The sequence below is a fragment of the Aythya ferina genome (assembly GCF_964211825.1).
Source record: "Aythya ferina genome assembly, chromosome: W".
Classification (NCBI taxonomy): Eukaryota; Metazoa; Chordata; class Aves; order Anseriformes; family Anatidae; genus Aythya; species Aythya ferina.
The window spans coordinates 1,108,501-1,131,061 of NC_140313.1; the positions used below are offsets into that span (position 1 = coordinate 1,108,501).

At 46.0% G+C, this 22,561-nt stretch overlaps 1 protein-coding gene across 25 annotated transcripts in view; it reads left to right on the plus strand.

Annotated features, from left to right (window-relative positions):
- The window catches only part of LOC311426517 (transcription factor 4), a 173,581-nt gene that overhangs the window by 51,238 nt on the left and 99,782 nt on the right, over window positions 1-22,561 (plus strand). For 21 of the 25 annotated variants that reach the window (XM_084502915.1, XM_084502914.1, XM_084502913.1 and 18 more), the window contains 2 exons: window positions 4,905-4,966; window positions 6,992-7,088. The exons of the other annotated variants lie outside the window; for them this stretch is intronic. In XM_084502915.1, the coding sequence (XP_084359041.1) occupies window positions 4,905-4,966; window positions 6,992-7,088 (159 nt within the window). The remainder of the gene's footprint in view (window positions 1-4,904; window positions 4,967-6,991; window positions 7,089-22,561) is intronic. 25 annotated transcript variants of the gene reach the window in all.

Consider the following 22,561-nt stretch of genomic DNA (forward strand, 5'->3'; position numbering starts at 1 on the left):
CTTCAGGAATTATCTTTGGCTTGCTCTGTCGTTTATTCAGCCCCTTTCAAAGAATACATGGCCCTAGCACTAAGTTAAAGAAAAGTTAAAGAAACAATTCTGTATTTCTTGCTCTGAAACTGATGGGTAAAGGCCAGATTTTTCACGGGCATGCTTCTGAGTACAGGCTGCTCATGCAGCTACTGTATTACCACGTTCTCTGAAAGTCATGATTTCGATTGTGCTGCTTCTCTGGATATTGCTGTTTAAACATGCAATATTATTTATTCTGGATTCGGCGAACAAAAATACTAAAGATGAAATTTCAGACTTAACTGAAATCAAATACAAATCAAATGGAACTCCCACAGAAGCCAAAATTCACCCGGGTCCTTTCAAAGCAAGGAGGTTCAGCCAATGAAAACAAACTGAATTTGCCCTTTCGGCTCTCTTTATTTGAGCATTTCTTAAAAAAAAATAAAAATAAATGTATGTAATGGGTGCCTCTCTATTTACTTGCATGAGCATAGTAATCAGGTTACTTAATTTGTGGGCAGAAGTAGGGATGACAGCATGAGAAGGGTGGGAAGAGGTGATCTTAGATGATCTTTAAGGTCCCTTCCTACCCAAGCCATTCTGATATCAGTGTTGCCGTTTACTGGGGTAGAGCGTGAGAATATCATTTTCTAGCTTGTGATTTTAGGATTTCATGTACGTGCTCGAAATCATTATTGGAAGTGGTGGGAGGCTCAAATGAAATTATTTTCCAGAGTCATCTAATTTATTGTCCTGCGTTATTGCTATAGTGTTGGATGATTTCCCAAGTATGTTGGCTTATACCTGCAAAGAGGAGGGTTTTTTGAGAGTAGGGTGGGTTTCCAGAAAAATATATGCATATATTAATTTCTAAGCCTCACGCCTCCCTTTAGGAAGCTCTTAAGGGAATGAAATGTTTACCAAAAAAAAAGTTGAAGGAACTGGGTGTTACAGCCAAGGTCTAGAAGCCTTGCTTCATGCTTCAGGATCATCGAGAGAGGTGGCAGGGCTTGAATCCAGCCAGCCTCAGCATCTCTTTTAGGATCCGCAGGATTTGCTTTCCCAGGTTGTGAGGATTTGCTTTTGGTAACGTCGCGTTGCCTCGTGCTTCTGATTAAGTGAGGTTCATTTACACGAGCCAGATTCTGGAGAAAATTACATATGTGTCCAAGTTCGTGCACTGTGGGATAAACCCAAGCGCTGAGAAGAAGTCACTGGAGATTTCTGCGTTGACTTTGGTGGCATTAGGGCTTCGGTGTCCTAATTACCTAAGTGGCAGTCCTCACGGGGTACTTAATAAATTCCCAGCGTTAGGTTTAGGGGACTGCAAAAAGATTTGTAAGATCTGCCGTGCTAAATTATTAGCAATCCAGGCTAGATTAACTAGGTAGCAATTACTGGGGCTTTTTCTTCTCGTCGGAGGGAGAAGTGCTGTTGGTTTGAGCTCCGTTTAGAGGGGGACAGAAGTTAGCTGGGTTGGCCTGTCGATAGCTCGCTGGATCATGCTGAAAGAATATTTTTAACTGAGATAGAGAGGCAAGATGCAGAGGTCCATCTATTTATTGAGCACTATTGTGTTTTGCCCCACCGTATAAACCCTTTGTGGCCACAGGCAGAAGGAAGGGCTGAGAGCTCTGGGTGTATCACACAGGTAAATGGGAATTCCACTTGAAAATGCAGGAAAAAGAATATTTCTGGGCAAATCTACAAATAGAGTAAAATTATTTTCTTTTTTTTTTTCTATTTCTAACACTAGTTTTCATCCTAGTAAGCTCCTGATTTCCCAGCTAAAGAGCTAGTGTTCTTTTTTTTTAAAAATAAAAAATCTTAATACATCTTATTCTTCAGCTCCGGCTTAGGTTTTTATAGGGCTCCATGATGTGTTTGAGACCAAGTTCCTTCTTTTTTGACTGTAGCCGAGATAAAGAATTAGTAGTTTAAAACAATAACTACATGTTCCACTGTGATCAAGGAATTAGATAATCTGGCATGTTTGCTTAAGGGGTCTGTATCTTGGGGCTTTTATAGGGCAGTATTAAAGCCCTGAGCCTTCTTATTATGCCAATACCCAGAAGATTGCTTTAATGAGAAGTAAAGGGCCTTTTTCCAATTACAAGGGAATAACTGTATTAAGTTCCTGTGTTATGTCAACCTGCTTTGATTTGATTACTGCGAAAGAAATGGATTTATCTGTCAGTGTTACTTAATTAAGCCTTCTCATTGATGTTTTGCAGAGTAATATAGTGTAGTTTGCACATTTAAGTCTAAATACAAAGAAAATTGGTCGAAAGCTAAGACACGACCCCTGAAGATAAGGCACAAGAGCCATTGCTTGTCATTTTCTGATCAGAGTCCAGAACTTTTAACTTCGGTGGGCGAACTTGAGCTTTGTATGGACTCAAATTAAAGCAAAGCAAATGATAAAGAGCAACCCAGCCCTGAGGTATGTGTTCTTCCCGGGTCATTTTAAGGATCTGATGGTGCCCTCTGGCCATGGGCACCTTGGCTCAAGGGAGGAATTGGGGATAACACAGCAAAGGGTGCCAGAAAGGACAAGTGGGCAGGGTTCACCTCTCCCCAAAACCATCTGTTTGACTGTAAGCCCATAAGTAACCTTTCCCTTCTTGGGAAGGGTGCCTGGGGCTGCGTGTGATCCCCCTTTTGCCTGTTCTTAGGGCCACTCGGTGCAAAAAGATCCCAAAACGCAGTTCTCAGGTGTTTGCTTAGGTGACTCATTGCCGTGCCCCAAGACCACGGCATCTGTATTCTTAAAATATAAATAAAAAGCACAGTATGGCAGCCCAAAAAGCCTGCTAAAGCACTCAGATCTTGTTCCTAGCCCTGACCATAAACCAGTGTAAGGGGCCTTGGTGGCTCGGCACTGCTTCTGGCACACGTGTTGGGGTACACGAAGAGGTGTAGGAAATACTGAGGGATGTGCACGATGTCAGCATCTCTGCGTGTGCGTCTCTCTTGCTAATTTTTCTAACGGATTTAATATGGATTTTGGAAGCTGTGCTCCAGGGTGGTGCGATGCCCATCAAAGTCAATGGGATAATATCCATTGATTTTTAACAGGCGATGGATCAGGGCTCTACAGAGTTAATTGCCTGTTACATAACACAAATGATTTTTAAAAATATGCCTAATTAACCTAATAGAATGGTTGATCTGATCTGTCAGGTAAATGATACACATTTTCTTTCTTTTTCTGGAGCTTAATTAAATATTTACCTAAGAGTGTCTTGTGCTATTAACACGTTCATCTGTTATTGAGATAATAGGAATTGTAATTGAGGGAAAGTATTAAACTATACACTTTTTTTTTTTTTTTTATGTTGGAAACCAACCAGATTTGGTCACAGCACCTGTATTTCGAAGTGCTAATGACCATAGCTGTGTCTCAGGCAACTCAGGTTCCCGCTACTCCTCCAGGAGTGGCTGAAGCAATACCAGGTGGGGAGGTAGCTCTTGTGTTTGTAGTCTTAGGGAGCACTCAGAGTTTCTCCAACCAGCAAAAAAAAAAAAAACAAACGCATCTTTTTCCAATTAGATTAAAGCTACTGTTTGTGCGTGGCAAAAGGCAAGCAAGGTTGTTATTTCATTAGGGCGCTGGTGGGCACACGGGAGTAAGTTAGAAAATAGCACTGAAACGTGCAATAACGCTATAGATCGACGCCAGGCACATTCCTTGATATTTAGCACACAGTATGTAAAAAAACAAAGCAATATGGTCCATCAGGGTACTCAAGGATGTGTTTGTGTTGAGTGTGAGTGATCTCAGCTGAATTCACACCGGTGTGAACTGGGGTTTTGGTGGAATTACTCGCAGGCTTCCCTGAAACGTGTACTGAGGTTGCCGGTGTACGTCTACCCATCCAATTTTTAGGCCGGAGGAAAGTCTCGTGAGGCTCCCAACTTGCTTTGGTGGAGGTTTTGTGATGGCTGTGGTTGTTTAAGTGTACATCTCCTGGGCAGAGGGTGCCAGGCCTGCAGGAGGTGGATGTCAGTGACTTCTCCTGGGCCACGGGGTGACCTCTGGCCTTGAGGTGCGCGGCCTTGTGTTGGGCACCCATGGGACACGGCTCCAGCAGCTGAGGTGTCTCGTGAAGAAGGTCCTATGTCTTTTTTTTCATTGTTCCCACAAACGTGGAGCCTTGAAGCATCACAAGGAAGGTTTAATACTAGTAAATTGGTTTCATTGACAATATCTCATTTTTTACTGGGAAAAACCCGGGGAAAGTGGAATGGAAATACCACCATCAGAAGAAATACTGGGGATTATGAAATGTGGAGAGCACCTTATGCAAAATGTTTGATGTGATTTTTGTCAGACTGTCTGAAACGCTGTGTGTCTCCTAACGATTGCAATGAATTTTGTATTAAACAGGGAAGGCAAAACCAGAGCTACCTGCTATGTGCTGAGCTTTAGGAATGTGCTTTTCTGTGCCAAAACGTTTTTCTAAAATGGTAGCCTCGCCAGGGCGGTGAGAGTTAACACCCTAAATACGTCTTTACTTGAACTTCCCAGTTGCTCTGTTTTCTCATATTTTGGTTTTTTACTCTTTGACCATACCTGGTTTTGTGCTGGAGGCTCTGGCAGGACTCGAAGTGGTCGAGTGCAGCCGCTCCTCAGCGGCGAGGAGCGCTGAGCCACTGGAGTAATTTTATGCTCAAACCTCAGGTTCCTGAGGGTCCGGTTCATTTCTGCTGTGAATTTAAATGAGTTAATTTAAGCAGTGGGTCAGAAGCCACTACCATCGTAGTAGCCCTGTGCCTGATTCTTAATTAAAGGCAACAGGAGATTAATTTGAAACATTAATTTAAAAGTGCCTATACAAAAGGAAAGAATTATTGCAATAAAGCCTAAAGAACTTTTTTGTCCCTAGATGTAGAAGACAGAACTAGCTCAGGGTCCTGGGGGAATACAGGACATCCTAGTCCATCCAGGGTAAGTATATCTAATCTTTTTCCCCAAACCAGACATCCTGCATATGTAAATTTGCAATCTTAAATACGAGTTTTACACCTGATTGTGCAGAGAAATGGGCATGCAAAGTTGGCAGCGGTCTTGTGTTCCCTTTAAAATAGCCTTTTTTTTTTTTTTTTTTTTTTTTTAAAAAAAAAAAAGCATTCAAACCTGATCCTGTGATTGAATTTGGCACCTGCTCCGCTGCTGCTAACAGGTAGTGAGAAGATTAATTAATCATTTTGCCTGGTGTGGTAGCAGCCACCTGGCCGTGGAGCAGCAAATGCTGGTGTTGAACATTTTGTAGTGAGGTTTTTTTTTTGGGGTGGCTGGTGCTGATGCCCCCAAAGAGGGCCGAGGCAGCGCAGCTTCTCGAGGAGATGGGGAAGGGACCCCGAGGGCAGGCTGGTGTTCACAGCACCAGCTCCCAGACCCTTTTAGAGACCCTTTAGCCGTGCAGACCCTTCAGCCATCTCGGGCTGCAGCGGGGCCGAGCGCTGCTCCGTGCAGAGCCCCCCTGCACGCCCGGTGCTCCAGCGTCACGATCGTTATTTCTGTTTACAACCTGCAAAGGCATGAAGTACTCTTAGGCTGGGCAAAAAGTGGCTGAGCTCTCACTCTACGCCCTTATTCAGCCAGTTTGTTTAAATTGCTTTTTAATTGTTTTCTAATTAACGTGAAGGAGCCAGGCTGGTGAGCAGCGCAGGCTGCTGCTTGGTGCCCCCGAGTGCTTTTGCTACTCGTCCTTGGGCCCGTCTTTCCCCTCGGGGTGGGTTTTTGGTAGGTGCCCACATTCAGAGGGGGTCTCCAGGTGCTGCCCGGCGGGGACCCTGGCCCTGCCACCGAGGGCTGGAAGACCGACACCTTTTCTTCCCTCCAGCTTAGCATCCATTACGTCATTACCGCTCGCGTCTGTCACTTTTATTTTTATCCCCTTTTTTTTCGCTTGACACTTGTATTGCTTCCCGGGGAAAAATGTTTTGAAAAGTAAATTCTAAATTTGCACACACAATTATTTATGCATGCAAAAACTTGAATGTGAGCGCACAATTAAGTTTTGCGATAGAAAGAAAAGAGCACGAGCCTGGGGAGAATTCTGGACTTTCAATCAAGGCTGTGCATTAACTTGCAGAGTTACACCCCAAACAGCCTGACCTCTCTCTGTTTCCCTTTTTGTGAAGTGATGCTGGTGTTTCCACGCTGGGAGAATGAGTTTCTTGTGCGCTCTTCCGAAGCAAAGAAACAAAACATTACACAACTCCCTGCGCGGCCAATATTTGCAGTTAATTTTAAGATTTGGCTAATCTGCTGACTGAGAGGGGAAGGTTACTCTCAGGCTGTTTTTGAAAGTTAGGGCCTGATCCTGCCAAGGTTTGATAAATTCATTCCTCTGTGGGTACTGTGATGCTGCTGATCACCCCAAAAATACTCACAGGCCAGCACAGGAGGGGCAGCAGGCACTCACAGGTCACTTAGAGAAGTGTGTGCACAAGCACTAGCACCACGGAGGGTTATTTTTCAGTATAAAGTTATCCTCCACACCCACTGTGTAACAGTCTTGGAAATTCGTTTTATAGGCACTTGCACACATATAGCAGCGAAGTGATTCAGAGAGCAAACTTCTACATAGAAATAAATTTTAAAAGCAAAACATTAAAAGAAATACTTCTTCCTTTTTTTTTTTTATGTTATGGGTAAGAAGATTTTCATGCTAAGAGGGCCTTTTGCTGCATTACACAGCAGAAAGCTCCAGGAACCTCATCTCAGTCCCCCATTCAGGATTACCCACAGAGCAAACCAAAGTCAATTGCTAACAAAATAAAAATTTGAAACAGCTTTAAATACGCTCTGGAACGCATCACTTCCAGCGGAATCAATAGAGGAAAACAATAAAAGGACTAATATTTCTTATAGATGACTTAAGACTTAGAAGGGGAATATGGGCCTGTAGGTTTTGAAAAATGCTGTAAAAATGTGTAAAATTGTTTTTCCCCACTTTGTTAACAGAACTATGGAGATGGGACTCACTACGATCATATGGCGAGCAGAGACCTCGGGTCACACGACAATCTCTCTCCTCCTTTTGTCAATTCCAGAATACAAAGTAAGAAACGATTTCCTAACTTAACTGTGTTTTTGGAAGTGGAATTAATGAACGAGAAATAAAATTCTGAGGGTATAAAATCCTTATCCTCATTCTTGGGGCGATTGCACTCGGTATAAGGGTGGGAACATGCTTTTTTTTAAAGCTTCCATATGATTACAAAACGTACATGAGTTGCATTTACTGAACAGACTGTTTTCCTCTGGTAAGGGGGGGGTATGACTTCTGATGTGATAACTATTTGCTGAAGGAGGTAAATCTATGCGTCCTAAGGCACAGCCTTTCCTTTCTAAGATGTGACCGGTTGGCAGAGAAAATAAGGATGTGCCCTGAGCAGGACTTGAAGAGTAGGAAAGGCTTTCTGAAAGCTTTAGAAGTCTATGTTCACTGAAGGGAACAGACAGATAGCTGCTGAGGGACACCGAAACCCTTGTTTGTTTTGGAGCGTGATGGGTCGCTGCCTGCTGGGACCTGCGAGCTGCAGGCTCCCGGGTTGCAGATGAAGGTGGCTGCAGCATGTTCGGCTCACAGCAGCGAGATCTGCCCGAGGCGTTTGGCAGGGACCCTCCTTCTGCCCCACGCCCCATGATAGGAAGTTTTGACACCCCTGAATAACCATTTAGCTTTAGCAGCAAGCACCGCAGCAGTATGAAGCGAGGCTGTAATTATTTGTCAGTGAATGATAGCTACTTTCTTTAATTACGGTTGATAAATGAGTTTGGTTAAAGTAAATATATGATGTAAAAATATTAGTAATGTTTGCGCTTGGCCAAGATCACACCCTTCTTCTGCAGTTGTCAATGAACTAACCAAATGCTTTGCTTTAAAGGGTTGAATGCAAGCCAAAAAAAACATGGAGCTGTAACTGTGATATATCATTCTTCAGCTCTAATATATGTCCCTAAAATATGCCTTGTCTTTTAATATTGGGAAATATTTGTGAGTTGTTTAACATATGGGACAATGTTGGAGCTTGTAGTCATTTGTATGTATTCACGTACAAAACATGGTTACAACAGTTTTAAAGGGTCTAATATAAGCCAAAAAAAGCATGGAAATTTCAACACTCCCTTCTTAACTCACGCCATGGGGCTTAGGTAGTGCACAGAGACACTTCACAAATAGCCACACACTTCTGTGAAACCCACTGGGCTGTGGGATGCTTTCAAGTTTAACCTTTAATTTGAATCTGAAGAACTTAAAAGTGTCTCTTGCTTCTGCCTGCCCTTAGGTTACAGAAAAATCTCATTCCTGTCTGATTGTTTTTGCCAATCTTACTGAAAATACTGGTTTCGCTTGGTTTAAGACGTGTGTTTTCTAGAAGCGTGTTCAGAGGCACACAGTGAATTAAGCCATGTAGGACTCTTAGAAATTTTGGATCCCCCATTTCGGTGTTGTTCAAGTCCCAGTTGTCCCCAGCGGAGAGGTTTGCACAACCACTGCTAGCCCAGCTGTGGGCTCTGTGCTCCAGATGTCTTCTCCTGCCCTTGGTAGGGGCTAGGAGCATGGCAGGTGTCCTACAATTTCGTGTTTCTGAAGCACCCTGAAACTTTTGTCTGCTTATACAACTTGGAATTTTCAAGTTGTTACATGTGCAAGCCTGTGTTATTGTGTGTGTGTGTGTGCTGCTGGGGCCATCAGCTGCCTCCTGCAGCCCAGTTCAACATAATTGTCTGGTAATTGGGGTGGACTCTTCTTAATCCGTTTTGTCAGGCAGCAGAGGTGGCAGGGCCCATGCCCTTTTGTGCCGTGGTGTCGGTGTGTTTCTCGATGTGGGGCATTTATCTGGAGGAGGTAGGGATGGTGTGATGTGGACATTTCCCTCCAGTGGAAATTCTGCTGGGCATCCTTGGCCAGGATCTTCATTTTGTGTGGTGTGGGACTGGAGATGGGGCTGTGAGTACCTCTGCTGGGCTGGATGACACTTGTAAATCCATGCTGATCACCTGAATCTGTGATTTGGGGAGTATTATAAATACTGCTGTGATGAATAGTGCATGTTGCTGTTTAACGGAGGTGCCCTGACCCCAGGACTTTGAACCCTCTGAAGGAGAGGTCCCCATAACTGCTGGTATAGCATGACGTGCACCTCCACAAGCAGGCAGTAACTTTCTTTTCATGCTGTTATTGCTCTTGGCAACTAATAGAGCCTGATTATCATCCATTTTGAACCAGTTTCGTACTGGTGCATGCTCCTGACTCGAACGAAGCTGCTCCTAACGTGAGGGGTGTGGCAGCAGCGAGGCCTTGTCACCTCTGGTTTTATTGCTCTTAAATAGCATAATTGGTACATTGATTAAATGTCTTGTCTTTACGAGTAAGAAATTATTAGTAATGCTTAAATCAGAAACAGGCTAGATAGCTATATGGTTAATATGTTTCACGGAAAAGAACCACAAATGGCAGTTCGATCTCATGTGCTGCTGCTTCTGCTCTCGTGCCGGTTTTAGAGCAGCTCGTTGCTGTTAACACTGACATCCCCTGAATCTTTGCAGCTTTTCATTTGCTGACCCCCTGCTTGTGTCCCAGACAGTGGTCTGAATGGGTCTGGTGCTGTCTTTATGGATGGAAAAGACCCCAAAAGTCCCAGGTGGGAATGGGACGGGGCTGCAGGCGGCCAGGCCCTGCTCTCCCTCAGAGCTGGGCCAGATGAGCGCCTCCCTGTCACACTCACCGTGCTGGGGTGTTCATTCCTTAAAATCTGTGAACCACAAACCTCTGCAGGGAGAGGGTGTGCTTAAATGAGGGCTTACGTTGTATTTTATTCTCCAGATGCTTATTTTTAACACACATTTTGCTGTGGCTGGCATCTAGCAGGCAGCCTGTGCCTCAGGCTTCAGGGCCGGCTGCGTGGTGAGGAGCAGGTGAAGCTGCAGAGCTCCTTGCGTTGCTCACAGTTTCTCAAACCCCTCCTCAAACTACTGCCTGTGTGTTTTCAAACACAGCTTCTTCTGCGCATTTCCGAAGTCCAGGTACTCTACTGGGTATTTTGGTTTTGTTTTAAGAGTAACCAAAGAGTACTCGCTTGGCCCAGAAATGAAACATGCGCGGGCTGATAGCTGCAGCGGGCATGGCGTTGGTTCTTGTTGCCTCTCCATTTCCACCTGTGTCTTTGGTGAGCACTTTCTCTCTTGCTACTTTGGATTTTGCTAGTACATTGTATCAATATCGTTTACCAATGTACAGTAACTTGTTTCTAACCCCCTTGTAGCTTAAAGTAGCATTTCACTGCAAGGATTACGCTGAGGTTTTGGGTGCTGTTGAAGAAAGCTGCTGGCTTGCGTGGTGACCTTAGAGTCTCATCTGGGCTGGTGGTTGATATTTTGATTTGGTTACTGTGGTCGTACTGTGACAGCTGCTGGGTTGTTGTAATTCAGTTCCTCTCCTTGGTTTGCCTACCAGGAGTATTTAGGTTTGTGCCACTCGGAGCTGCCGCAGCCCGGTGTGCTGGGACGTGCTGTGGGTGCTCTCAGCTGCGGTGACCGAGGGCATGGGGAACACTCCACGAAAACATTGTCCCTGACTTGATTAAGTGTTAGGTATAGTACTTCTGAAAAGAGATAATGGAAATAGAAAATATGGAAGTAATAGACATGAAAATAGAAAAGAGCAAAAATATTTTATTTGGCGGCATGGACGGTTTGTGTGCTTCTCCCCTCCACCTGTAATATTTCTAGTGTTCAAAGCAGTGACTTTGATACCTTACTGAAAAAGGTCCCACCCCACTCACTGCCTGCAGTGCTAGAAGGTGGATATTTTACTTCTGATACTGTTGTGAGACTGAAGGGACATAAGCTCACTGAATGTACCTCTCAATTTTTATAGGAGTTGGTCAGTGATCTGGTATGTGAAGACAAATCTCTATTGCTAAATGCAAAATAAAGAATTTCAACTTTTTTCCCTCCTAATCGTCTACTTCGAATTGATCCTGCGCGGTGTGGGGTTGTGCTGTTACACAATCGCTTGCTTGCCATGCTTTTTGGAGGGCTGGCACTTGGATTTTCCAGAGGCGGTTGTATCACAAAACAAATATTTTCACCTATGGATTCTTCCCTCCTTTTAAAAAACCTCCAAGTCGGATTTTTTTCCTCTCTGCATTGTTATTTCTGAGAAGGTGGTGTTTTCTCGCGGTTAAGTGACCGAGCCCTGACCATGCCAGGAGGTGCAGCTGGGCTGCTTGGTGCTGGGAGTGGTGCTTGCTCCCAGCTGGTGTTCCCAGCAGCTTGGCTCCGCTGCCCGGCTGCTGCTTAGCAAGTTGCCGAATGTCTTTGTACTCGAAGGAGCCTTCCTATTTATCTGTCTGAAGAATGCGCAGTGTATATTTTGCAGGGATATTGTGCGATTTGATAAATTACTGTCTGGAAAACATCCTGAGTTCATTGGATACTCTGTGTATATGCCAAATTTTAATATTATTTTTAATGCTATGATAGCACTTGTCTCCATATGAATATTGCTGTGGTATTTGCTTTTAATCCGGACAGCTTTGATTCTGTTACTGTTATTATAAGTAGAACTGGAATTTTTGCAGATTAGTTAAGTTTACCCAACACAGCATTATAAGGCCTTGCTTTCAATTGCTAAACTATAAACATTTGGGATGAAATTTTCCATGCTGTGTATCTGACTCAGCCTGATTATTATTTTTTTAACCTTCTGCAGAAATGATTTCAACATTTCCTAAAATGAGATTACATTTCATCCTGGCAGATTTTTGATTTTCTCAGTTAGCGCCTGGCATGTCATGAACATTAATTCTTTTTCACACCGCCTCTGTTATGTCAGGTGGCTTTGGGTCCCCCCTTTGCAGCTGGAGAACTTAAGGTACGTGAAGAACCACGAGGGAAACGTCAAAAACTGTCTAGTAATAATTCAGAAATGCAGAAGGTTTTGATTCTCGTGGTTGTGCTGCTTCTTTCTGGTCATCCATATTATGAGAACACACATTCAACAGCCACTTATTTACCATAGTGTTGTCTGATTTTTTTTTCTTATTGTATTTTTTTGTATTGCTATTGCTTTTTTTTTTTTTTTTGGTATTGTATTATTGCTTTTTCAATGCAGTGTAATTTCTTAGTATTACAAAGAGGGTCTTTATTAAAGGCATCAGACAACTTACAGTGGATAGAAATTAATACATACGACTATGATAATTGCAAAAAATAAATTCCATGTGACAGACAGACAGAACCACATGACATTGCTTTTTGGATAGCAGTCAAAGGTGGATTTTCAGGACTCACAAGCAGCATCTCTTCCAGAAATATCTGTCACTCTCTGGCTAGTTTTACCATCAAGTAAGATGTTTTTCAACAACAGAAAAACTGAATCTAGCAGCTTGAAAGGCCTTCAGAAACCAAAGAACTGGAAATCCCGGGCTCCAGTTTTCACTTAAAATATTGTGTTTTGGTGCAGCTGGCACAACACCACACCGGCAGCTTTAGGAGGAATCGCACACGGGGTGAGGAAGGGCCTTCCCCTTCTGCGTGGGAGCTGTGGGGAGTGGTGTGAGCCCACGCGTGCCCAGCTGGGTGCACTGGAGCCTAACCCCAATAACCCCAATCTGCTGCGGAGGGCATAGGCTTAAGTGTGACGAGTGTCAAATCCCCCAAGGAAGCTGAGGCGTGATGTGGCTGGGCTGCAAGGAGACCTTTGATGTGGTCCGGTGTTTGAGGATGGAAAACATGCCGGGAATGCCAGCAGCTCTGCTATATTTATCCATAGCAGCTATGACCTGGAGAAGACCGGTCCCACCACCTAGGACTGCGGTGTCCTTGCTTGTGCTCGCAAGAGAGGTGGGAAAAGGTCTGAAACCCTGGCTCCAGTCGCCACCTTTGAGCTATTGGGCTGATCTGTCACGTGCTTCATAATCTGCCTCTGGCATCTCATTTTTTGGGCAGTTTTATTTACCTCTAGACTCACTTAACTCTCCTTCCACCCACCCCGTTGAATGTCGCATGGATATACGTGCTCACCAACCTCACTTCTGCTCCTTGGGAGTGCAGGAGGCCGTCCAGCCGAGGCGACTGGAAGGTCTGAGATAGCTTTCAAATAGCACCCAAATTCAGAAAGAGCAGTGTTGAATTTTTTTGGCCAAATCTAGAGTGACTTCACCAATCAGTGTTTCTCAACACCTCTGAAATTCAGAAACAAAGCTGATCTGAGAAATAACTGCACCCCCTTGAGTGTTTTTCAAGTGGGGCACTGTAAATGCATCTCTGAGGACCAAAAGTCCGAGTTTTAGCTATGCGGGCTGTCAAGGCTGAGGCCTGAGGAGCTTGGATGTAGCATTTGGGCTTTGGAAGGTAACCACAATGGAAATCACACCATTTTCTGTCCACGGGGGCCTTGAAAGAGGCCTTAAAAATGCTTTGTGGAAGGCAGGGGCTCACGTACCTCTTGTCATGCATTATACCTGCTGCTCCTGCCATGTTTCAGTTAAATACAAGCAAAATTATCAGTAAAGATCTGTGCTGAAAAGCATTTTGTAGATGAAGATGGAAATACGTCGTGGTTCCTAAGCACGAGGTAATGCATTTTGCAGCGTGCCACTTTGCAGGGCTCTCAGCTCCAAGCCTCTCGTACAGTCCCAAAGAAAAAGAAATTGCAAGGACATCTCCATTTATTTGGGGCGCGAGCAGCAGATGTATAAATAGAAACCGTAGACTGTGGCAATTAATGTCTGCATACTGAGCGAAGAATTGAAATATTATTTTGTCCTACATAGTTTCAGTGCAGTTTACATTCCGTTGCGTTTTGTTCTTAAACAAGCCCGAGCCTTTTTAATAAGTTATTTGGGGCGACGGTTGTGTTCTGCATATTGTGGCACGGGCTAAAGCTGTGTGAAAATGGGGTGTTGAGCTGCAAACGTGTCTGATCGGGCTTCGGGGTAGGGATTGCAGCGGGTTGAAGTTGGCAAAATGCTGGCTGAAGTTATTAAATAGAGAGGGGAGTCCCCGTGCTGGCAGCCCAGCCCTGTCTTGGGAACGGAACTGGATCTGAAGGGAACATCTGTAAGGCCCCCGAAATGGTTAATGAGCTTCTGCCCTTTTTATAGATGAACTTAGTTTGGCTTTCAAATCAGCATTTGCTGCTCTTCTCCAGCTGAGCTGATATTCGTGGCAGAGGGAATTTGAGCTCACACCTGTTTGAGCATTACAAGAAACCTATAAGTGACTTCCTTCAAATATTCACGGAGAGGAAAAAATTCAATTTCTAGGAAGTTTTTCAGCACCAGGAAAAACATCGATAGGCACATTTAAAGGAGGGGCGGGATCAGCAACAACAACAAGCTGGCGTTGGTTTGTGAATTACTTAAAATCTTGATATTTTCCAGGGCTGGTGGTAGTCACGTAATCGGGGAGCACACACTTAAAGGTAGAGGCGTGCTTCTGGAGGACGCGGCCGGCCTGGACGTGGAAGAGATTTGCATTACAGCTGGAAAGCATACATGTGGGAAAATCTGTGAAACAAAACAAATTTGTTGAATTACTGGGTCATTTACATAGCTGCTCCAGTCATGGTCCGTTAAACAGGCAAAAACAATGGTTTTGTTCTGCTCTCTAGTTAAGGCACAGAATGTGTAAAACAATGCGGAGTTAGCGGGATAATTAATGATGATTCGGGGCCTTGCTCTTACCTTAGGCCCGAGCTTCGCAGCGTACAGAGACGTTGAATCGAGTAAGGCGTTAGCTAAATAGGGTCGACTTCCTTTGTTTAGGGCCTGGCGCGTTCTCCTCCAAAAAAACAGAGAAAGCTGCAACCGCCTGGGCTAAGCGCCGTATTTCTGGAGCAGATTTCTTCCAAGCTTTTTGTCTGTAACCTAGGGCACGTCCGGGAGTGAAACGTATCCCGTTGGCTTCTGCAGGAGGACAGGATTGTCTCGTGACAAAGTCGTTTTTACTTTCCCGGTTGCATTTTTAATCCTCTCTCCCGGCTCCTGCTGCCAGTTGGTGTGCTGGTGTCTCTATTCCCGTCCCCGCTCTCCGGCACTGCTCTGGGTTTTGCACGTTTGGTCAGATGCACAGAATATAGAAAATCAAATATAAAAGAGCTCGGATGAAAATGATAAAAAGGGTATGACAGGAGGGTACAGTAATCCTCCGCCGCATCATGCCAATAGATACATCTTGCCATATGGTCGGAATTAAGGACAGCACCAGTTCTCACACTACACGAGGCTGCTGGTATACTAGGTCCGTGCTTTGATCCTTGTACCATGTGAAATAAAAAGATATGGAGCATGCATTTAACAGGAACCATCAGTACTTTAATTAGATTATATTTCTTTTTAACTAAAATCAGAGTCCTCCAAGCCGTTGCGTTACTTTGCAGACTTTTACTATGTGATTGTGGTCTGAAGCACATTCGATAGATCTAAAAAGAGTGCAGAAGGGAAAGCGATCAAGGAGGGTATTCTGGGGAGCAAACATGCTGACTGGGTGTGCTGAAGCAGAAATCAGGCTAACTATCAAACACTGCAAGTGATATTATTTGGAAAAAGCAGTTTTGATTCCTGGATGAGGAAGCTGTGTGGTTAGATCAGCAAGAATTTAGTTACAAGCATTTTTAAACCGTTGTTTAAATAAATTTTAATTACGGTATTTAGATCAAGCACTCATATCTTTCCTACTCTCTCTATTTTCATGTGTGTTATATCCCTGGAATTGAAAATGCCAGCTTCTGCTTCTCACAGACAGCAACTTCTGTCTCCCCAAGTACTTCCAGGACAGTATTTTTCCTTCCCTAAATGTTCCCATTCCCATAAATCTCCTAGGGAATTATTCCAAGGCCGGTTTAGACCTGGATTTGCAAGTGGCTGAGATTACAAATCCCCCACGGCAGGGGAAGAGGCACCTGAAAGATAACAAAATCTGACGAGATAAGAGCTTATTTTAGGAACTACTACCTGAAGGAGTTTGCAAGTGTCCATAAAATTTGGCCCAGTGGCAGTGATCTACGTAATCAGTCTCCATTTCAAGAAGCAAAGACGATGCCGTGTAAACACACACCATCAATATAAGGTGGGAAACATCAAGTGCTGCTCAGAGAATGCGTGGAATGAGGTGAAGTGTTAAAAAATAATAACACGAAAGCAAAGATAAAGAAGGGAGAGACTGGAGGTGAGGTGAGGATAAATAATCGTGAAAGATTATTGCAATGCATAAGGAAGAAGAGGTCAGTAAAGTAGATTTTAGGACCTCTTAGAGATGGAAAGGGTAATTTATTGACAGATGATGTAGACACTGCTGAAAAATAAATGGATTTCTCGCCTCAGTGTTCACAAAAGAGGATGGGGAACAGATGCCAGAATCAGATATAAATTTCCCAGGAGAGAGTCAAGAAATATTGAAGGAAATAGGGATTATTCCAGAATGGGTGATCACACGGTGGGTGAGAACATCAGTAGATGGATTAAACCCTGTAGAGGAGCCATCACTGAATGCTTAAATAAGAAAAGAGAAAGGGGTATTTAATGCTGTGGGGTGGGGGGAAGGAGGGATGAGCAAACCCAACAAACCCTCTCTTCTGTTCCTTGGTGTCCTCGGTTGTCCCCAGTGGTGACCATCGAGGAGCTCTAGTTCTCCGTAGTGGCACATTGATAAAGTCCTTAAGGGACAAAAAAAAATAAGTTTTGTGCTCGACTGCTTCAGTTATTTTAAAGTCGTTTTAAATACTTGGAGTATTTCTTGGAATGAGGAGTCTGATCTCCACAAAATGTGCCGTCCTGGATGGAAAGGGCAACCATGAACTTGTGGCCACCTGGAAGGAACGGCTCAGATGGGTGAGAAGCCACACTCGTGGTCTTCTTCAGCGCGGATGTTAGGAGAACAGCAATTAAAACGGACGGATCTGTGGATGGAGGGGAGAAAAACGAGGCAGGCTGAAACTGAACTTAGGTTGTCCATCTGGCAGAGGAGATCCTCACCATTTGGATACCAAGCTGATTCAGCAAAACCCTTCTTTTAAAAACCCCGCAGTGCTTTAGAAACAGAATCCAGATCAAACAAGATTTCCCCCCGAGCAGAAGTTGCCCTCTGGTCCTTTGGAAAGCTTTTGCAGAAGCCCAAACCCTTTCTTCTGTCCCCCGAGTGGAGGCTCACCCTCTTCCCGAAGGCAGCTGCCGGTGGATTTCCTCTGCTGCTTTCTCGTCCCTGCAGCTGCAGGGCAAAGGTTGCAGCCGAGATCCCCTTCTGCCTTCATCTCAGCTTCCCCCCTCGACAGATTTGCTTTGTTTTTGTTGGGGGACACCACCTACCTCCACCCAACCTCTTCGGTGGCGTTGGAGATGATGGTGAGCGGGGGGAATCTTTGAATAGAGACAAATCGTCTCGTAAGCCCTGCTTTGTGGATGGCAAAACCTCAACTGCTTCCAGAGACTCTTGCCTGTAGCCATCCACCCATCTGCATTTTAATTCCTCGGACTCCGTGCCACCCTCCTGGCCATGACCAACCAGCGTCCCTACTCCTCAGTGTCCTAAATCTTTCATAGAGACACTTTGACCCTCTCCGGTAAACACAAAATTCAGCTTTCCACGCCCCTAACCAAAATTTTCCGTATTTTTCCAAAATTTTCCAGCACTCCTGCCATCGTTAAGTCCATTTTGTGCCTTTTTGGTGCTGCTGGATTCACGGCGATGCCTTTTTAGCCTTTGCATCTTTCAGCTTCTCTCCTCCTGTAGTTGGAAGAATTACCAGAAAGTCCCTATTGAAACGTTTCTGCTTTTCTGGGGAATAAAAGCCTTTTATCTCCCCCAGAACCCTTGGTTTACACTCAGAATATTCTTATTTTGGGTCACAATGTGCTTGGAGTGGGGGTGACCCAGCTGAGCCTTGCTCCTTGAAACGGCCCGTCCCTTGCAGCGTGTTTTGGTCGCCTGGACTTCACCTCTCGGAAGGGCAGAGCCGTTCTTTGTCTAACTTTGATATTTTTTTCACCACGCGAAATGGTTTTGATCACGTCCTCCGGAGCTGTCATCGCAGCCCGGCCGGTTGCGATCCCCGTGCCTGCTCATGTGGCGCACACCTGTAACATGTTGGGAACGGAGCGGGCTTTGAAGCTCGACTCGTTCCCTCATCAGAGCCCGCATATTTCTTCCATCGTGTAATGAGATTTGCTGATGATACAAAACGGGAGGGGAGCGGGCTGCACTTAAAAGAGAGGCAATATAAAATCCAGCTTTGGCCGCGCTCCTGCGCTCGGACGAGCCCTGCCCCGGCGCAGAGCCCTCGCGCACGGCTCTGTAAAGCAATAAAACCCCCCCTCTCCTGTTTCTCCTGCTGCAGTTTGGTTTTAATGCTTTAAAACACGGAGTAAAATAATTACTGAAACGCCGAGGGAGAGCAGAAGGATGAGGGGAGGGAGGAAAAGATGGGGAAGGGGAAGGGTGACGTGAACCTGCTTTTTCTCTGATCCTTCAGAAGAGAAGCAACGCCAACAGCAAAGCGAAAGGGAAACCAGGCTCAGCTCTCAGGGCTGTCGCGGGGACTGGTTCTTGAAATATTTTGCTGCAGGTAGGAGCAGGCTCCGGTCCCCGTGTCCTGTTCAAACTGGAAGGGACCTCAAGGTGAGGTCCATGGTGTGCGTAGGCTCGTGGTGCTGGGTAATGGACAGTCAGACCCCAGGACTGATGGCAAACTGTCCATCAAAACCTTCACCCACAGACAAAACAGTTTTTTTTTCTTTTTCTTTTTTTTTTTTTTTTTTTTGAGCTAATAGGCTCAAAAAAATAGGTTCGTGAGCGAAGGTTGAATAAAAGTCAGAGGAAACTATGTTGGCACTTCATAAGGGACGAGCGAGGCCACATCCGTAATCCTGCGCGCGGTTCTTGTCACCTTATTATTAGAGCTGTGTAAATCTGGCAAGGATTTGTATTTGCCAAATATACCTCTGGCCTAGATTTGGGCTTATATTGGGAATTCAGGCCAGTTTTAACGCCTGTGCAGTTCGTAATTTTTGCCAGTTTTAAGCAAAATAACAGGAAAGAGGATAATGAAGGACAGAGGAGTCAGGAAAGCAGAAAACTAAGAAAGGCAGGAACTGGAAAAAGAGGAGAGGGACAAAGGAATATGGAGCCCGTTCCTTCTCTTCCACCTTCATTACACCCCTGCCTTAACAGAGCTTTTCTCTTCCCTTTCGTGCTTCAGCGTTGCTCTCTTTGAATTCAGAAGAATTAACTAAAGCTGGGGTTAGGGTTTAGGATCTGCCTTCCCCGAGGGCAGTGAATTGGATCCGAGTGGGCCAAGCAGATCCCAGAGCAGCCAAACATCCTCTGCTCTTGGGGCACTCGAGATTTGCCACCTTCTCCCTTTGGCACCTTTCTCTTGGGGAGACAGACGAGGGGATGGGGAAGAGAACGGGAGTGTGAGAAGCTGCCCCTTCCTCAAGGTCACCCAGGAGACCAGAGGGAAAACTGGAACAAAACCCAGCAGCAATCAGAGCAAGAAGCGCTGGTTCTGCTTGTGGAAGTCCTCGGCGCACGTCCGTGACCATATTGTGCCGGGAGGCCACCAAAATCTTCGCTTTTAAGCCCAAGATGCCTCTGCTGCTCCTCCTCTCGATGAATCGGCGCTGAAGTCGGCCGCGCAGGTTTGTAAGGATGAAAACACGGCAGGTACGCAGAAGGTACCCGAGGGGTGAGATAAAAGGAACGCTGAGAAATCCCCCGTTTAACGAGGTGAAGGGGCTGCCCTTGCTGCTGTGGGGCTTTGGCAGGAACTGCATGCAGAAGTGCTTGACCAGAGAAAATAACACAGGGATGCGAAAATGGCCAGCCCTAGACCCAGATCTGAGATAAAACGGGGGTGTTTTGGTGTTTGCGGGTTGCTCAGAATTTCCTCTCTTTGCGCACTTTTGGCTCCCCGCGTTCTCCGTGCCGGCGCTGCGGACAGCATCGCAGAGGGCTGCCGTGCTTTTCTTTCAAAACATCCCTTTTTGGATCCGCTTCGTGTGCTGTTGTGACTGCGCGCTTCTCCCTTCAGAGGCACGTGGGAAGCCGCTACGTTTTCATCCCTTTTTGACAACATCCGAACTCGCAAGACTCTTGCGCCCTCCCTCACCGCCTCTTGTTGTAGCAGTGCTAAAATCTTTGCTTCTCCCCTGCCCCAGCCTCCTGCCAGCCCGCGGCGTGCAACCTTGGGTGCTCCTCTCAGCAGCTCTGGCACGAGGCTGGTGGGGAGCAGAAACCCGGAGGAGCCACGCCGCAGCGCACGGCGATCATTATTCCCCAGGTTTTCGGGTTTACCTGTTGTGCTCGGCGCAACAAAAGGAACGAAATCTCCGTAATTATCCGGGAAGGGGGAGGAGGTGGCGTTTTAGCCCCTTTGATCTCCAGCCGCAATAAGCTCGGCGTTTGGAAATTCGATTTGAAAGATTCCGCCGCGCGCATCTGCTTTGCGCGCCGCGATTTCTTTTGAGCCAGAAAAGAGAAATTTATTAATGCAAATGTCCAGGTTCTGTTTGTTGGGAGGGGAGGAAGCCCGTTCAAAACACGAGTTGAGTCTCTTTCTTTCTAGCACTAGAAAATCTTAATGGGTACAACGGGGTGTTAGCGTTCTGGAGTTGATAGCAAAGTTTTGGGGGAGCGAGCAGAGCAGAAGATGGCAGGACACTTCTGGGAGATAAAATACATGAGCAGTTGCAAGGTGCTAAGGACAAGAATTGGGGCAAAATTGAAGAGAAAATTGAAGAGAAAGGAATTGGGGAGCGGGGCTTGCGCTCAGTTGCTCTGCGGATGCCCAACGCGCCGGAAAATGAGTCGCGCCTTGCCAATTGAACGGGATCCAAAATTCAAGGTAGATACTTTTCAAAACATTACTTCAGAGATGTGACTTGTGCTTCTCGAGGCTCTGCACACAAACCCAGGGAAGACGGGTTGGACAGCGAAGCGGGTAGGAGATATACCTTGGCTCTAGTAGATGTTCCATCAGAATTTCCCCTCTGCGCCTTTTTTTTTTCCTCCTCCCTGTCAAAACCTGCCAAACGGGAGCTTGGTCAGCCTGCAAGAATGCCGTATAAATGAGAACGTATATCCTGAAGCATATGTAAAGAAACCCTGAGCAGTCTGGGTGACAGCAGAGAGCTAAAATAAACCCGAAAGGTTCCGTTTGTTTGTTTTGAAATTAGCCCCTTTTTGTGCTTTGCGACTGGAGCGTATTGTCAGGATTTCAATGCCATTCATTCGGCGTTTGCCTGGCCAAGACCTTGCGTCAGGTGAGCCTCTCTGGACCAAGAGCATCCCTCAGATCTGTGCAGCCAGACAGGACGACTGCCTTGCGCTTGCTTTCAAGAACTCGGGGTCCACTCGATGCCATGGGAAGTGGAGACGTGGGCAAGTACCCATGGCGTTGGCTGGCACGAGGCTTTTGAGGCTTCTTTTTTTATTATTATTTTATTTTTCCCCATGGTTAGGAATAGGATTCACCCCATTAAGTTTATCAACACATCTTTCCTTCCCTCTCTGGTATCCCGTACGACTTGGCCATGGCTGGCTGGGGTTCCTGTTGCTCTTCTTGGGTTTCGTTGGTAGATGGGAAGCAATTTCTGCTGGCACGAGCAGAGGTGGCGTTGCTGCACGATGGCAGACGGTGCTGGAGCTCAGCTTCCTAGCGGGGGCGATCCCTTGAATTCCTTCTCTTCCCCTCCAGTTGGAAGAGCACGAGGCAGCGTTTGGTGAGCGCTGCTCCCCGGGTGGATAGGTGGAAGCTCCCCTTTTGTTGCAGTGCCGCCCTGGGCATTTTGGGACCACGGCACGGGGACCCGGGCGCCCCTTGGTGTCCGTGCGCTCCTCCGGGCATCTCCGGAGCCCTCCAGGAGCATCGCGGCTCCTGCTCCCCTCCTTTCCCCTCGGCGCCCTTGCCCCCGGCCCCGCGTCGCCCCCTCCCCGCGCGGCGGCGCCGAGACAGGGCGATTATGAAGACGTCAGTCGGAGCGGAGGCAGGCGAGAGGGGAGCCGCGCTCCAGATGAGGTCCTGGGGGAGCCGAGGAGGGTCATTCATGTACGACCATGTGTATGTGTCTGACAGACTGTGAAATGGTGCGTTGTTGCGCGGCTGCGCTGCACCTGGGCCCTTCATCTGTGATTGATTGGTTTGGTCATGTGTAATGGTCCCATCTGCTCCGTGTTGTTTTTCTTTTTTTACTTATAAACACCGTTCCCAGCGGCTGGGAGAGGATGAGCTATGTTTTGTCATCTTCACTTACACTTTAGCTCAAAAAAAGTGGTCAAGGAGGTAAGCTCGAAAGTCTGTCCAGGCAGCACGGAGCGGGAATACTTTTTTTTTTTTTCCCTTTTCTTTTTTTTTGATTTTTTTTGGCCTTTTTTTTTTTTTCCCCTCCCGCGTGGAATTGAATCCCGACTGATATTTGACTCGTTCGTGAACCAGGAGAGACCCCAAACCGGCGAGCGAAGCGATTTGCACAAATCTGCCGATAGCGACTCTTACTGCAGCGAGGAGTTTTTTTGTAACCGAGC